The sequence below is a fragment of the Pseudopodoces humilis genome, chromosome 20, assembly GCF_049639895.1.
Source record: "Pseudopodoces humilis isolate 2021_Gansu_Grassland_sample_001 chromosome 20, ASM4963989v1, whole genome shotgun sequence".
NCBI classification, from domain to species: Eukaryota; Metazoa; Chordata; class Aves; order Passeriformes; family Paridae; genus Pseudopodoces; species Pseudopodoces humilis.
Window position 1 is genome coordinate 7,692,073 of NC_142219.1, and position 18,044 is coordinate 7,710,116.

Genomic DNA, 18,044 nt, shown 5'->3' on the forward strand with positions numbered 1-18,044 from the left:
CTCTGCATGCTACAATATGTGCTGTGTTTTATTGCACAACAGAGAAAACCGCTTGTATAGGGGCAGGAAACATGTTCTTTTCAACTCTGCGATCTCCTCAACACTGGAAGGACACTTTGGGCTACCTGAAACTAAATCTAGTCAAACCAATTCAGAAGTCACTGTGAATATAACTTTCAGTTTTGTCTAAAACATTTAAACCTATTGCAATCAAATCAGGCCTTTCTCAGGACACCCAGTGCAAAGCCACTGGGGCACAGCTCCTTGTGAGTGCTGTGAGGCAGCTGGTGAGGTCTGTTCTCTTTCTCCAGCTGCTGTAACTGCAGCATCCACACCACAGACACTCCCTGCATCTGCCAGCATTGGGGGGCTGAGACTTGCTGCTGGCTGCAGGGGCTGAACCAAGGCTACTTTGCAAGAACGATCCAGAACACCAATGGTCCATGAAGAGATTGTAGCAATTACAGTGCTACAGTAATTGTAAGTACAGTGGTTTTGACATGGGGATTTAACTTCTTAATATACCATAAAGATTCAAAATGTACTTGAACAATTAAAACAGTAAAGTCAAGTTTGGAATCTTTGTGAAAACGTGTTTAAATTGTATGCCTTGCTCTTGGCTCCAGGATCACAGCAAACAGAGTTTCATGCCTGGTGTAAGCTAAGGGCAGTTATTCTTCCTGGACCAATCTAAGAATCTGTCTACTGATACTGACAGGTGACACGCAGATCCCATATCCAAGGCTCTTCTATTTTCTAGGTGGTTCCGTAGCGTTTGATGCTGGTTTTTTAACATCTGCCTGACACAGTGTGCAGGAGAGAGCTGTGCCTGTCCATCAGTGTTTAGTCTCCTGAAAAATGATCAATTAGACTCTGATAACCAGGACTTCCACATTGCTGGGTGCCCGTATTGGCAAGATCTCTCCGAAGGTCTGTCTGCAGACTTTATCAGTAAATAGGAAATACACAGATAACAGCACTAAAAGGAATTTGAGCAGTCGAAATCCGAGACGAGATGCCTCCCGCCCCACGCTTAACTGGGAACGGGCAGCGTCCCTGCCTGCGAAGTCGTCCCGGAGCAGAGAGCTGGGGAGAGCAGAGCGAAGGGACCCCCTGAGCAGGAGGGAGGGCCGGACACCGGGCCCCGGCCCGCGGCGGGCGGTGCTGCTGCCCGGCAGGGCAGGGCCAGGCGGGACGGGGGCGGAGGGCGGGCGCCCCGCGGCTCCTCATATAGCACTGCCCGCGGCCGCGGTGCTCAGAGCCGGCTCGGCAGCCGCCCGGGACAGCGGAGCGCACCCGCCACGCCTTCCTTCCTGCGGAGCCCGTGGGACAGCGGTGGCAGCAGCATGACTTCTGCGGCGGTGGAAATTTTGGGGCTGGGACTGGGCATCCTGGGCTGGGTGGGGGTGATCCTGGCCTGCGGGTTGCCCATGTGGCAGGTGTCGGCCTTCATCGACGTAAACATCGTGGTGGCGCAGACCATCTGGGAAGGGCTGTGGATGAACTGCGTGGTGCAGAGCACGGGGCAGATGCAGTGCAAGGTGTACGACTCCATCCTGGCGCTGCCGCCCGAGGTGCAGGCTGGCCGGGCGCTCACAGTCATCGTGGCACTGCTGGGGCTGGTGGCGCTGATGGTGACCGTGGTGGGCGCGCAGTGCACCAACTGCATCCGGCCCGGCAAGATGAAATCCCGCATCGTGATCGCCGGCGGGGCCATCTACATCCTCTGCGGGGTCCTGGTCCTCATCCCACTCTGCTGGTTCGCCAACATCGTCATCAGCGACTTCTACGACCCCACCGTGCCGTCGTCCCAGAAGCGGGAGATGGGGGCCGCGCTCTACATCGGCTGGGCGGCCACGGCCCTGCTGCTCTTCGGGGGCTGCCTCATCTGCTGCTGCTCCTGCTCCCAGCGCGACGACACCTCCTTCCCCGTCAAGTACTCGGCGCCTCGGCGGCCCACGTCCAACGGCGAGTACGACAAGAAGAATTACGTCTGAGCGGAGCCGGTCCGCTCCGCCCCGCGGGGCACGGACAGACGGCTGCGGGCCGGGAGCGTCTGCGGGGAGCTCCAGCGCTCCCCTGCCTGGAGGCTTTTCTTAACGGGGACCCCTGTGAAGCGGCGGCCCTAGGCAGGGCAGCGCCCCGCTGCCCTCCAGCCCGGCTCCCCGGCGGGTCCGGCCGCTCCGCTGCGGGCAGCGCCGCGCTCGGCGCCGCCGGCTCCCGGTACTGACCGACCGCGCTGCCGGCCGAGCAAAGCCCTCCGCGGCCGCCCAGAACAGGCGAACCAGCGTCTCCCCGGCCCGGGGCGGCCGGGGAAACCGAGGAGCCCGGGCGAGTCACGGTGGCGTTTACCGGGACGCCCCGTCCGAGCTTCGCCGCCGCCGCCTGCCCCCCGGCTCCTGCCGCAGGCCCCGGCCCTTTCCCGGCCTTACCGTGACACTTGTGAGTACTTCACCGCCCGCTGTCGCCGCCGGTGCTTCGGGGCGTCTCCTGGCTGCTGGGACCGGCCGTCGGTGCGCACCGTAGCCGAGGAGCAGCTTCCCATCTTCGCCATCTCTCCCAAAAGGCTGCATCTGGCGGTTCCTGCTCGGACTGATAAGGGGGGGTTTGATCTATTTGGGCAATTAAAATAGGGATCCTGTCCAAAGCATGACACTAACTTTGGTTAACTTAATCCCACAAGCAGTAACTGTTTGGAAAAAGTTACTTCAGTTGTTCCAGTCCCTCGGTGAAGTGTATTGGTCTGTGTGTATTTGAAACCTCGAAAGAGATTTCAGGTAGTTACTATCCTTTAGTGGAGTACAAATCAGATAACGCTAGGTTGTCGAGGTTCTTCATCTCTTCTTCAGCTTACGCTCTGTTTTTACTTGAATATGAACTCAGTGCCAGAATTACTCGAGGACTAGATTAAGAAATCTAGGAGATCACAGTATGTCCTGGCTCCAGCGGGGCCTCTCCTCCTCTCATCTGCACTACAGGAGACTGGAAACATAAAATTTGCCCCAGATACTGATGGTTGAGGGGGGAATGATGTCTTTGTGGCCTTCTTGCCAAGCTCTGCTTGCTGCCAGTTTTGAAATGTGTGTTCAGTTGGACGTGTGCTTGGTTGGCTCTCCACCATGGTTTTGTTAACACATGCTTTCCTTCATTTACCAAATCAAGCAAAAAATTGCTAGAAGAATTTTACCAAAAATATCTTGATGGAGACTTTATGCCAGGTGATCAGTTGTGAAGTCATGACTCTCACAGCTCTCAGCTCCTTTGCATTGCTCTGGTAACACACTGCAGAGTGGAAGGAAGATGGTTTGGGCAACATAATTCTAATTTTCCTGAGGTCAACACCTCCTGAACTTCACCACAGCCTGAAATAGTAGCTTACACTTTTTCATTTTACACTGCAGAGACAAACTTTGTTAAGGGAGGGGCTTAAGGGGATGGTGTGATACTCCTCCAATCTAATTACTTGTAAATCCACACAGGATTATGCTACTGACTGTGGGGCAGCATCTGCATTGCCATAAAGATATTTCTGCCAAGAGTTAGGGAGGGAATGTGCTGTTTATACTCCTCAGACAACAACGCTATGACCGCACAGGTCCTCACAATCACATAGCAGTACAGTGCACACCTGACCTGAGCATTAATCCTTACAGCTTTCTGATAACACCAAACTTAGGGACAAACCATAACTGTGGGTCTGACATTTATATTGACTCTGTTCTTGCCTTGCTTAGCAAACTTTAAACCATGGAGGTATCAGCAATTCATAAACTGGAATAAGAGACTAAAGCCTTGGCCCTGCAAATTTTGATGTTTAATATCGAGCACATGATTTGCTCTTTTGAAGATAACTGCTTTTGTTTTTTAAACACATAAATAGCAGGGTCTGAGCTCATCAGAGAATACAAAAGCAGAGCAATACGTCTACAACTACTTTTGTTCTATAAAGAGGTGCAGCTCTAATACTGTCTCCATTTAAATAAAAGCTGTAATATTGTTTTTATGATGTGATAGGTAGTTTTGGTACAAGAGTGAAATATTCTGTGTTTCATCATTGCAACTTTTTTAAAAGTGTAACTTTGTAAACTGTAAATGTATTTGCATATATTTTGCAAGAAATCTACCAAAGTTGTCTTATTATATGGTTTGGTGCCTTTATTTGTTTCATGACTATTTTAAATTGTAACATCCAGCTGTATTTGTCACTCACCCTCACTCAGCTCTCTGGTGTCTAGCAAATGAGTCCACAGATACTAGCCCAAATCCTGGACCTCACTCTCTTATGTCTCAAGTTAAAGAACTAAACCCCACTGACAAAAACATCTGCATGTCTCTGAACAGTAGAGCCCTCAGAAGTGCTACAGAATCTGGGGTCTGACCAAAAGATGAAATCTTTCCGGACAATGCATTGCTAGCATTTAAAATCAAAACTGGTGTATCTGGGAGAGGGAGGGAAATCCATGCCTTAGAAGGGAATTTTAACAAGCCAAATTTCTTGTATCAAGGCAGGGCTGGATCTTCTTATAACCAAAATCTGAAAAAATTACACAGAAAGACCTCTCAGAAGAAGCTTGAATGTGCTACTAAACACAGCATCATCCTACCAAAACCATAACTTGTGGTTGAGATCAGTGGGGCAGCACCAAACAATACTTGCAGGAAATGGGGCCCATTTTTAAAAATAATTTTATATTTAATCTATCCTTCAGTATCCTTAGTTGTCGCTTTGCTTTAAAAGATAACCTGAGAGAATGCCGTTACTGATGTCACTGGCTTCAGGGTAAAAGTCTAAGCTGGTTTTTGCTATGATTTGTTTTCTAAGAACAAAGATCTAGTCCTGAACTTAAAACCTTGGAAGTGCTCAGGATCAGGCCTGAACTTCATCCCAATGAAAAGATAAATCTATAGCACTTGTTTACTATTTTTATTTTGTATTTATGATTTCGCATAAAAATAAAAACATGTAAACCAATCCCTGAACAGGGTCAATGTGTTTTGTGAAAGCCACTGGACTGTTTGGGCTCAGGAAGGTGGGGTGTGATATTGGTGCCCAGAGGGAAATTACCTGGGCTATCTTTGGGGAGCACAGCTGGGTCACCTCTGGGAAGAAGGAAGAGCTGCTCCCGAGCAGAGCAGAGCAGGCAGCATCTCAGCTCTCCACTGAAGCCTCAGACAAAAGAGAGCAAGTAGCAGCAGTTGGTCTTGTGATGTGAGCACATTAGGAAGTGGAGAGTGAGTCCCAGCTATTTTGGGAACAGCTCTAAGCATGAAGCTTTTAAAGCTTTCAATTTCTACACGTTTAAACTAAAAGGAAAAAAATCCTGCTCCTTGGATCAGCCCCAACCTGACCTGATACCCTAATTCTTTCTGCCAACCATTTCTTTTTTTTTTTCGAAAGTGCATTCAAGCTGGGGAAAAACATTTTCAAAGATGCAGCACAACAGAACCTAAAAAAAAAAACCCTGAAACCAATAAAGACTGGTAAACTATACATACTAATTGCTAGTGGAGAAATTTGCCCATTATGTGACTGCCAGGGAGAACATTCAATATTTCGCAGATTTTATTTTTGCAAGATTTTCAAGCTTTGTTCTAACAAACTGTTGCTTTAAAAATGAAGAAAAAACATCTTCAAAGCCTTCATTTTGCAGCATACTTGCCAGCTCGGTTGAGATTAACAAAAGCTCCTTGCCACCCTCCCATTGCTATGCACATGCTGAGCTGGAAAAAGGGTGTCTGTCGGCTTGGCCTTTGTCCTGCTAAACGAACCATTTCATAGTTATGAATTTGAAAGTAACCTGCAGTTCATACCCTGCAAATCTGGTTAGATCCTGTCTGTGCAAAGAAGGGAAATGCACCAGGCAGAGGGAAAAGGAAGCTCAATCAGTCACGTTTGCTGCAGGATGTTTAAGGAAATATTTCCTTTTCCTGTACAAAGATGTTTGTTGGGCATCTGCTTTTTGAAGCATACAAAACATTTTACTCTTGAAGTGAGCAAGCAGTGTAACTTCAGATTTTTATTTAAAATCTATTCTCTGATCAAATATGCAAGGAATTTGTTCTTTTTCCTTGACCATCTTTCAAACCCCAAATGCAGGTCTCCTCCAACTCATCCATGTATCTGTAATGCTAAAAGAAAGTCCTGCCTGTCAGGAGCCATATGCCATATATAAGTGCCATATTCATGCATATATTGAACAATATATTAATGCAGTACTCAGCATCAGATGGTACCCACAATGCATCTCTTTTTGTGTGTGCACTGAAGAAGAAAATCATTAATTAAATACACGTGTTTGAGGATTTGCTTTTATAAGTCTGCTTGGTAAGACATAACAAATATTCCTGCTGTATTAGATTAATTGGGTGAGGGCAGGTGAATTCTCTTTTCAGGTCAAATACTGCATTTGTTTTACTTTTAGCCTGATTGTGATAAGACAAATCATTCCAAAAGCAAAGCCTCGAGAGGTTCTTATATTTATATTTCAGACATGACTAACTTCTATCATTTTTATTTTGATCAGACCTTTATTTGTGTCTGTGTGACTTCTCCAGACTGTTCCTTGCTGACTCTGCAGCAATAAACTCTCTGTCTAGAAACCTTCTTCTGTCTACTATAACCCTCAGTTAGAAAGAGAATTTCAACCACTGCATCACTGATAAAACATCCCACAGCAACAGTGAAGGCTTTACATTTGCATGGATACACAAGACTTGCTTCACCTTTTTCTTTAACACAGACTGAGACATCATGAATCAATGTATCACTGTCCTTTGTAGCATTTGGGGATTTTGTTTACAACACTGAGCTTCCCCCTCCTTCCAAAACTCACCAGTGGATTCAACCCAAAATCAGACAGAGAAAGATAAAGAGTAGTAGGACTGAGCATGGAAACACAAGCACTGTGCTGAAGGCATCTGCCCAGGGCTCATGCCAGTCTTCTCATCATGCTTGAGCCCAGCTGCACCCTGGCCGCTCATCTGCTGCCCTGAGGAAGAAGCCTCTCTAAAACCTATGGTTTGGGTTGCTGGTAGCCGTACCCAAATAAACTCAGGATAATGGGGGATCAAATCATACAAACTTTACCACATAAAATGTGAAAATACTCATCAGCATCAGAGACTGTTTTAAAAGTGATACAGGAAAACGAATATATGAATGAGACTGGATGTCAGCCATCCTGACAAGAATTAACTGGTGCATTAACTGAACTACTGGCTCTAGCTTTTTGATTTGAGAACAATAGAATCATACAGCATGGGGTACTGTACATACAGCACTGATTAAAGCAAAAGAATAATGAGCCTTGAGACTACTATCCAGCTGTTTTGGTTTCAAACTACAAAAGGAAAAAAACGGGGAAACACACCTCACTCCACAAGCCACAGCCTTTTCAACAAGGCACACAAATCTCATTACATTAAATAATGGAGAGTAAATTACAAGACCACCTCCAATACCTGGTACAGAAGGACTTTGACCATCTCGAAAACCAGGCAGAAAATAAGTTGTATCTTTTACTCTGATCCCCCTTAGAAGATCTAGAATGGCAAAAACCACTCATATTGACTAAAGCCCTGGCAGCAGCTGGTATTTATTCGTAGCAGGCACAAGGTGTTCCTGAAGCACAGGTGATATTTCAACCACACATTACTCCTTCTTTTGAAAAAAATAGCCTTAGTTTAGTCATGATGAAGTGCTTCAGTGCTATTACGTACAGCAATAGCAGTGGATCCATTTCTTACTGCACCTCAGCTCCAAATCCAGGGATGTTCCCTTCTGGTGGATCCTCCAGCCTGCACCAGAAGGGCAGAGAATTTGCATGGCCCAGAGAGGTGCTCTGGTGTACATAAACAAAACATATGAGATGAAGTCTGTTCATGTTTATTTACAGTGGAGAACAAAAGTAAATGTTTAAAATAGCTGATTTTTCCAGGCAAACAACAGATAACCCTCTCAAAATGACTCTGATCCAGTGAGCGAGCTGTGAACTCTGTGCCAGTTGTAACATCCTGTGCATCTCTCATTGCTGGCTACATCCTGCAAGGAGGTAAGCTACACATATGCACATTTTAGGTGTTTAGCACCAGCTGTGGAACATATTTGAGCTTTTTAAGATAAGCAGAAGATTTTTATGCGTTGAACAAATGCACTAAAAGCTAGGAGATGCATGAAACCAGATCCCACAACAATAATTTTAATCTGGTAGCAAAAATAGTTCACAATGTTAAATGCATGTTGGGTTTCAGCTGTGTATGTTCCTAAAGTTTCAATGAAGCAGGTTAGCTGACAGAGCTCTGAGTGACATTCCTCTTGATCCCATGCCAGGTACTCTGACAATTAATCTAACCATATGTGGGTACTTCTGGGCTCTGTTCCCACTCTCAAACATACTCTGAGCTGAATTGATTCCCCTGTTACACTCATACATAACTCATTAGCATTAACTGTGTTTGTTATCAGAACACTTCCACAGAAGGTTAAACCTTAAGGAAATTTAGGCTTGGGCACAAAGGATCACTCAGGAAAGAAAAATAGGCACTGCTTGACAAGAACATATGTGAAATCTCAAAATGGTAGGATTCAGTTTCAATATACCTTCACAGATTTGAAGGATTGGGACAAAAAGCAACAATCACCAATTCTTATCAGCTCTAACAAGTGCCTAGCACGGCAGAATTCTTGTACTATGTATATTTTTAGATTACTCTTCCAGTTATAATGTTCTGTCCTTACTGTATATCTTTTGTTAGAATTAGGATATCTCCTGCAGCAGCCTGGATAACCTTTAGCCTGAGCTACAAAACCTTTAACAGTTTCCAATTATAACAGCAATCTTTCATTCTATAATACAAATAAACCCAAGTGTTATCTCGACACAGAAGACTCACATGAATACCCAATGACTACAGAATGATTTCACCATTTTTTTCCTCTATAATTTCCTGCTATTATTTCATTGGAAGTGACTGCCAAGACCCAAGCAACATAATACATTTCACTGTTTACATCTACTTTATTTTTGTTATACTGTTGACATTTCCAAATGTTGACATGCAAGGCAAGTTTAAAAAATTTAACATCGACTTGAATTCCATTATATTCTTGAACCCTTAAATTATTTTTAGGCTGTCCCGTTTTCTCCTGATTTTATCTTGACAAGTTGAGAATATCTATGCACCCAAATACCTGTCAATTTTGTAAAATCTTAACTTGTGCCATGGAAGAGGAGCTTCAGTTTTTCAGAAAGGTATAAAACAGAGTAATATCCCTTTTCAGGCACATGGAACTAGTTTCCCCACAAATATAATTTTTGTCTACTGTAACAATGTGGATTGGGCAGCAGTTTGGAGAGCGTTCCATTGGGTGGGAATTCCATTAGGAAGAAACTAAACAAAGACATCATTAAAACAGTTATTCTGCAGCTATAGACAGTGGATATTCCCAGAAGCCTATATCATACTGAGACTCTGGGGGTAAAATGCTGTTGTTTGGATAATATAAAAGAGACTTCTTGTCTACCTGGGGTTATTAATGACCACAATTATTTAAGACATCCATATCATCATTATAGTGTCCCTCCTAAAAGGAAAGCTATTATCCATGGCATCCTGCCCAGATTCTGCAGAGCTGATTACATTCTTTAGAACCTGCACTTTCAGTTCAGTGCAGCAATCCTGACTTCATACCTGGAAGCTGCATGTGCTCATTTCACACTCTGAAGCCACTAGTGACATCAGTCCTAAAGGCTGATCACTGGTGGTAGGAAGAGCAACCCCTTTTTCTCCTGCTTCACTCACAAGGCTGGAGATGTTTTTGCTTTCTGTCTGCAAAATGTATTCACAGCCTTGCAGAAATGGCCTCTGGCAGATTGCAGTGCAAGTATTGAACTCTACTGGTGTGTAGAAAACAAGCCCACTTCAAAGACAGAGTGGGAGAGGGTGCTAAATTGTAAGACCAAGTTTTTTCCCCTTAATAGAGGTACTGAAATCTGAATCACATCACAATAATAAATTGAGAATTTCAGTTTTAGCACTTGTTGCTACACAGGAATTCAGATTGTGAAGAAAAGGTCAAACTGCAATCCTTCTCCTGAGCCAGAATGTCTTAGGTTTGTCCTGGCCTCATAACGCAGGCAGGCAGGATGCAGGAGCTCTTAAACTGCTGTGAAATTTCACTTTGTGACCTTGCAAGGAAGTTTGAATCAAACAGAAGGGTCTTAACTCAGGAAGAAGAAGGAAAGACATAATGTTAGTGCTTTATAATGAGCAAAGTGGGGTAAGACCCCACACTGCTGTAGGCACCAAACTGAGTGTCTGAGGTGACAGCAAAAGCACAGACACTGAACACTGATAAACAGTTAACAGCAATGAGAGCCTGGAAATGGAAATGAACATATCCAGGGCAGGAGCAAAAACTAAAGAGCTCAATTAACTTAAAATGTAAATGTAGAACTACAATTAACTTTGTTTCAGATTGTACCCAAGCTGAAAGTACAATAGGAAAGGATTTTTTTAACAGATTAGAAAATAGTACGTATAACGTGTGTAGGTGAGGTGGTGAACGCCCTGGACAGTGGGAGGTTTTAAAACTGATCTCAGCAATGTACAAGTTTATTTGTTCTAAAAACAAAAGGAGAGAACTAATATGAGTGACTGGACACTGGATAAAAACCAGCACAAGTGACTAAATATAAAGGCATGAGATGAGACTAGATGCTGCTTAGCTAATAACTAATTAATCTGTCACAGTAATGTCCTTTTGCATAAACTCCATTTGCATGAGATGCTCTCTAACATCCATCCTGAGGAAAGAAGAAGATGAGAAAAAGAGGAAAGACAAAGCTTAATGAAAGAGAAGACCAAAGAAATGTGCTGAATAACAAAAAAATGAGGGGTCATCACATTTCTTTCCTAAGGGTTGCAATCAGCAAGGAGGAGGGGTGGCAGTGATTCTTGAATAGTTTCTGCCAAGTCAGTGCAGTACTCTTGGAGCCATACACTGTATTTGTATCTTTGAACGGCTCAGAGAAGATAGCATTTCTGAAAGGAATCATTAATTGGTTATTTGCAGATAATGGAACAGATGAGTAAGCAGATATATACATACACAGAGACTTGTCAGAATGGGATATTGGCCCAGAACACAAACAATATCTACATTTACTGGCAAAAATTCCCCATGAGAATTGAGATAGTTGAGAGTTTATTAGATAATATGAGTTAAAATAAAAAGAAGACAAGTTAGTAAGACAATAAAAGCTGGCTTTAGCTCCTAACCATTCCAAAAAGGTATCTCTTTCAAACAGTCTTGTTGGTTCCTATCACCTATTTGTGGAATGAGATGAGGGTTTTCAGACTGGGTAGATGACCCCTGTGCAGCTGTGCTACATTTCATTCTCCCTTTTGTTGCACAGACAGTTTAGTGGGACACACTCCCGTATCCTATTCCCTTTCCCTCGTTATTCACAGCAGAACCTTTCACTTAGCATTTCTAATAGCACCATGTAGTGCTGTCGTTTCAGGAAATGCCTGGCTGTATTCACTGCTAAATCAAGCAGGAGTCGTGCTGGCAATTCAAGGAACACCTCATCAGAGGGAAAAAAGCAATTGCTGCTGAGCTATTGTTTTCCATTTCATTTCACACACTCAAAGAGCTCTGGTGACCACCCAGTGGGTGCCCTGAAATACAGATTCCAAGACACCTTCCTGAGCTAGAAAGGCAAACCGGATTTACTGTTTACCCTCTATTGTTACTCAGTCTCTCTTTTCCTCTCAATTCTTTATTTTCTATTTTTGTACTTCACCCTGTCATTTTCAGCCTTTTTCAGGTCCCCTTCTCAGTTTTGTACGCAGCAGTTAGAAAGCTGTCCCTTTGACACAGTGCTATGCTCAGGGACTTTTCTAAGGGGATATTCTACAACAGAGCCAGCAATTCAGTATGAGTCAGAAAAATGAGTCAGAATTCAGTAGCTTTTGCAAGGAAAAACTCTCATAAAAAAGGATATGTTCATTAAGTTATTGTTTTAATTACTCTGTCCTTAACACTGATATCAGATAATCTACTTCCATGGCTACACAGCAAGTGGAACCAGCTGAAACAACAATACTCTTCCCCTTCTTCATGTTCACGAAACAGCACACACTGGATTTGCAAAGCAGGTAACCAAATCCAACACCCATGTATGCTGTTTTTGTGGGTGTGAACAAACTGCAGCCCAATAACAGGATAAAGAAACCTAAACACTGGAGGGAGATTCAGCCCTTTGGTAGGAAGAATGGGAGGCAGTTTTGATTAACATTAGAGGTAGATAACACAGGCAGAAAAATCTCACAATGAGAGAAAACAGGCAGGCAGAGAGGGAAAAGCTGCAGGGTGGTTTGGCTTTTCCTCAGACTGTTTTAGGGGGACAGTATTTCCCTCCCTAGAACAGACACGTCTGGGAAATTCCACAGGTGCTTTACAATATGTGCACACAGGTCTTTAAAGGATTGTGCTTAATTTTTCAAAATGTAACTTTTACACAGTCCAGAAATGGTGCTGTTCTGATAGCACACACTTGCAGAGCCATTAACCCTGGAGGGTAATGCATTTTACTGACAAGACCAATAAATAATGAACACCATACCAGGTTTTATATTTTTAAAGAAAATGTTTTCAGCCATGAAGATTTTAGCAAGTGAGAAAGTAAAGCTTGTGATGACAGACAACATTCTAAACTTCCTAAGGAAAATACCAGTCAGTGTTGGGTGGTAATCTGGTCTGGTACTAGACAGTTACCTGAACTCTCAATTATAGACAAAATTGGATTTCTAGAAATCTGGATATATCTGAAAACTGGATATTGATTTAACCTAGCAAACAGTGACTGTGGAATTGAGGCAAACATGGACAGTGTAAATTAAACACTAAACAAGCCCTGGCTCTGTTTAGAAGGCAATTATTTGAGCAGTCTGGCACATACCAAATGGCACCATGAAAACACCACAGTTCTCAGCTGAAGGATCACATTGCAGAATTATATTATAGCACTAGTTTTGCAGCTGTTGAGATCTTTTTTCCATTGTAGGGCAACAGCTTTTCAACTTTGAGATCCTGTAAAAAAAAAGCTCCCAAGTCAGTCTGCCCCTGCACGAGTGATTAACTGGACATAGGCAAAGACTCTTTTAAAGCATTTCTTTGAACTTGGCAGTTACCACTGGAAAAGCCCAGAACTATTTGGAGAGTATCTCTTTTTTAAAAAAAATTATTAATTTTAACAGCTTTCATATGATGCAACAAAGCCATTTCCAGTTAAAACAGACTTCCCCGAAGGAAGCACAGCAGTCTCAGGAAAAAATTTATAACGTTCATTTTTTTAAAGATGAATGTCATCCTGTACAATAGGGAGGGGGTATTTTGGTCAGTGCATGTTCTCAGAAGAGTAACTTAGCCAGGGCCTGAGAAGGTAATCTCAGACCTCAGAGCATGCTTGATCCAGGACATGCTGTATTCTTGCCGTTGGAGTCCTGAATTACTACACTGACCACACCAGTGTTTAAAGAAAGCACCATTTTACATGCTCCTTCCTTCTAGGCTCCTGATCCAGTTAGACTTTCAGATCACACAGTAGGTCATTATTAATGGCATATTTATTTTGAGAGCCCCTTGGTCGCTCCTTTCAGCAAATAAAAACATACTAAGAGCTGACTGTCCCTGTGAATTCTTTCCAATTCAATGGCAGGTACCTCCGATTTTCCACTGACATGCTGCAAATGAATGATTAAATGAAAGTAAATTCCACTGAGCTAAACAGTGGAAAGAGACACCAACACCACAGGGACTGGAAACACAGACAAGCTGCAGCAGTGAGAAGAGGTGACCCTAAGTGCTATAAAAGACAGCACCCTTTTGTTGTAAGGGAGTATTATCTCTTTTGCAAGGGCCAGAAAGGAATCATCTCAATTAAAACTGGTTTTGAAAAGAAAACAAAGGACCCAGAATTTCATGGTACTTGTCTAACACAGGCAACCTAGTCATTAACATGAAGGAATACCCAGTGAAGTCATCTACAGTTCTTAAGCAAGTGGTAAAGACTTCAGAGAAGGATGTTATTGAACCAAGGAATTAAAAAATCCCTAGATCTCTTAATAAAATAAACCCAGATCCGGCATTGCAAGGAACTATGTTGTGATAGAGCTTGTGTATACATTTTACCTTAGTTTAGTTCATGAGATATGATTAGGCTTGCCCATAAATTCCTATGGGGTTGGTTCTAATTCTGATTTAAAAATGACTTGTGATCCTTCATCTCATTGAGAATAGCATGCATCAGCAACTCTGCTAAATGCTTGCTGCGATATCAAATTACCAGACAAATCTTTATCTCTGGTTATTGAAATCTTACTGTATTGTCCAGATACACACCAGGAGCAGACAGCAAGTCAAGGTAACACACACCAGGATAGCAACCCAGCAGCCACAGCTGCTGTGAGGGGGCAGAGGAAGTCAAAATGATTCTATCACACAGCAGCAGTGACTGGGAAACCCACATTCTCTGCTCTGTCAGACCCAGGGATGTCATGAATTTAGGTACCATGAACTTAGGGATTTCTTGCCTATTTTCAACGTTTGACCTTTGCATTTCTTCTCTAATTCTGCCACCTTCTGAATGACAAAAATCAAAACTCAAATGCTTTAAAAGAATGGCATCCAGTCTGAAATAAAAAGCTCCCACAATTTTCTTTCCCTAGTGAATGTTCTGCAATATTTCCTGCTATGTGTGTGTTTATAGCCCAAATGCTTGTACATAGAGGTGGCATTTTTGAGTTCCACTCTGGGCAGCATATTTTTCAGTTCTTGAATCTGCTCCAAGGGAACTTTCAGTACCACCTTGAAGCCAACAACGGTACATGAGTGCCAAGAGGGATTTCAATTTTTCCATTTAAAGAAACAAACATTTCACTGCTTTCCCTCAAGCCAGACTTACTCACAAAGGAACTTTCAGATGAATGTTTTAAAGAATATCCTTCTATGAGGGAATTAAAACCATCAAAACCATTGATTGACAGATGTACACTAAAATCAACAAATGATACTGGTTTTTTGCCATGAGTCCTGGTATTTTATGTTTTGATTCCTCCTCACTTGTGATTAGTACATTTCTCTTTCAATAAGCACTGTTCTGTACTGCTCCCCTCTTTACAAATTAGCACACCCTGAGAGGCCAATTCAACACAACAAAACCATCTTCAAAGAACTCCTGTACAAAAGAGACTGATTTTAAAACTTCCTCTTCTGGACTTTACAACTGGGGTACTCCAGACTAGCGATTGGAGTGATGTAAAGTTTTATTTCTCTTGTATTTCTGGACAGGTGAGCACTGCAAATGTCATCCTGAAAACAGGAGTGGAAAAAGTGAAACAGAAGCATAAAAGATGGTCAAACATGACAATTCTGAGGACTTTTCCTACCTGAGTTCTCTAGAGTACATAGGATTTAACTAACCAATCAAACAGCTCTCCTGCAATCCATCCAGCATTTTGAGACTGCAATGGCTCTCTCAGATCCTGTCAGGTTTTCAAGTGATGATTGCTATTTACTAATATAAATTCAAATGGTTGATAGAGCAGCCAAAACTATCAGATTCTGAAATACCTCTGATTTATTGCCTCTGCCATAAAAGCAGAGCAGTAGACTCCAAGAGAGTAGTCACAGGGAATAATAGTGGGAAGAAATAGCATATACTGTAGCTAAATTTGATATTGCTCATGAACTAGAGTTCCTGTTGTTGTTAGGACCAGCTGTATTTTCATCTAAGTATCAAAGCATAAAAGTCTGGTGATAAACACATACTCCTGTAGATCAAGGCAAAATCCCGTAATATCTCCCAATATTCAACCCAGAAATATTTTCTGTCCTTTAAAATGAAAGGTTTTACAATAGCAAGTAAAAATAATGAATCTTTGCAACATAATTTGCTTAGAAATCATTGTAGAGATTTTAACTTCCAGTAATAAGAACGATCAGCACTATTACACTGTTCCATAGGGTTGTAGTTTTTCATACAATATCTAGCTAGGCTGCAGATCTGTCCACCACAAAATACTGCAGAGGCTAGAATTTTCCAAGGATCCAGGAGGAAGCAAATCCAGATTTCCAGATAATGACTGACAGTGAGCAAATATACAGCAACCACACCTGGCTCAGGATGGCCTTGAGCACAAGGACTGGGACAGCACTTGTTTGTGTCTGGGAGGAAGCATCAAATGCAACTGCTTTGTTTCTCTACCCTTCCCTAGCACCTGCTTCTGACATTAGAGAGGCCAAGAACTGACCGAAGCCCATTGGCATCCCCCTGTGGCTGTTTCTGCCACAAGCTAGCACAGACCATGTAAGTCCTTCATACAAGGAAGTTATAACATTCCTTAATTTTCTTTTTTATTTTTTTTTCCCTAAAGAGAGATATGAAAGGAGATAAGAATTAATTCTTACCCACTATGCAGCCAATTGGTAAGTAAAAGTCTATTAAATCACCACAATTCTTTGTGGAAAGGGATTAATTTCAATTCCAATCAAATCAGGTCCTTACTGTGCAATTTCAATTATGTTTAAATTTATCATCCCGAAAAGAAAACAGTCATGAATCACTGAGCAGGAACAGTATAAATCAGCTTATTCAGCTGCTTCAGTATTTTGGTATTTAAGGATTTTCATAATTTTATTTTGTTAAGATAACAAAAAAAAATTAAATTATTTGTTTCATATTGCTATTGTTTTCAGATTAGCAGCAGCAGAAGTATTTAAAGAACTGATTAGGAAGCCATTATTACAGCAACAAAAAAATTGGAAGAGTTACTGCAGCTTCAATGTAATCCTTAAGAAGCGTTTTTATTTGCATTTGGACATGGCTAGGTGGAATATGACTCTATATTTAAGAGGCTAAGTTGATTTCTCAGTGCTCTATTTATTTTAAAATGACTCATTAGAGCCACAATTTCTGTGGGATAATCAATCAAAAGCATATTTATCTCTTCAGGCAGAGATGTCAAGTGACCGTTTTACCCAACCTACACAAATTTCAATGGGTCACTCAAACCACCAAGTTACTGCTGCTGAATGAAACTGCTCCACAATTTCCTCATACAATTGTTCTCCAGGTAGTATAGCATAATTCTATGGCATAAAATAAATTACATAAGCATTGGATTCTACTGCCCACATTGTAAAATGCTGACGTGCAAAATGCTTATCTATTGGCAGAGACTTCTTCAGGTGTCCATATAGATTTAATAACTTTCCTTTTACACAGCATTCCACACTCCTGACTGATTTATGGCCACATCTGGATGACCTGGGAATCAGTTCAACAGCTTTTCAATTCTAAAATTTGCAAAAGCGTTCTTGGCATTTCCAGCAGATTTTGGGAAAAATTGAACCTTAAAAACCAGCAAAAACCAACCAACCAACAATAACAATAAAGAAGGGACAAGGAAAATTTATGTTTTATGTTACACATGTTTGGTTGAAGAACCTAGCAGCAAAGCAATTACCAACACATCCCAGAAAAAAGCTAGCTCCTACTCCTCATCGTCCCAGTATCACACAACATGCTGAAGCTAAAGGGTGCTTGTGCCTGAAAATCTGTCCATTTTTCAATATATGATAGTCACCTAGTAAAAGAAGTCTTAAATGTACAGTAGGGCTGAACTAGATAGTCATTAAATGCTGTGGAAATGGCAGTGATTCTTTCATGATAAATGAAAGAATTTCCTACCTTTATCTTCAACTTAACTCACTCAGCAGTTTGCAATTGAAAGATAAAGTGAAAATATTTAGAAGTGCGCTTCAGTGTCACTAAACACTCCTACCTTTTACATATTAATTGGCCTGACACTACTTGTTCAAAATACAGCAAAAACTTCTGTGTTTCCATTTCCAGAGACCTAGGAAAGCCCAGGAAGGTAGTTCAGAAAAGGGATAAAATTTCTGTATGCTATGTAAAACCCAAAATGTGCTGGTAAGGGACGATATGATTTATTGCTGATACTACCTAGAAAGCATG

The 18,044-nt window shown here is 42.2% G+C and overlaps 1 protein-coding gene across 1 annotated transcript; it reads left to right on the top strand.

Annotated features, from left to right (window-relative positions):
* Positions 1-1,271: 1,271 nt before the first annotated feature.
* Positions 1,272-4,972, top strand: CLDN5 (claudin 5). Its single transcript, XM_014253977.2, has one exon. It carries the CDS (start codon positions 1,347-1,349, stop codon positions 1,995-1,997), a length of 651 nt encoding a protein of 216 aa, XP_014109452.1. The 5' UTR covers positions 1,272-1,346; the 3' UTR covers positions 1,998-4,972.
* Positions 4,973-18,044: the final 13,072 nt, after the last annotated feature.

What these genes read in the sequence shown, in the direction of transcription:
- CLDN5 (XM_014253977.2), top strand. Translation starts at nt 1,347, where the DNA reads ATGACTTCTGCGGCGGTGGAAATTTTGGGGCTGGGACTGGGCATCCTG.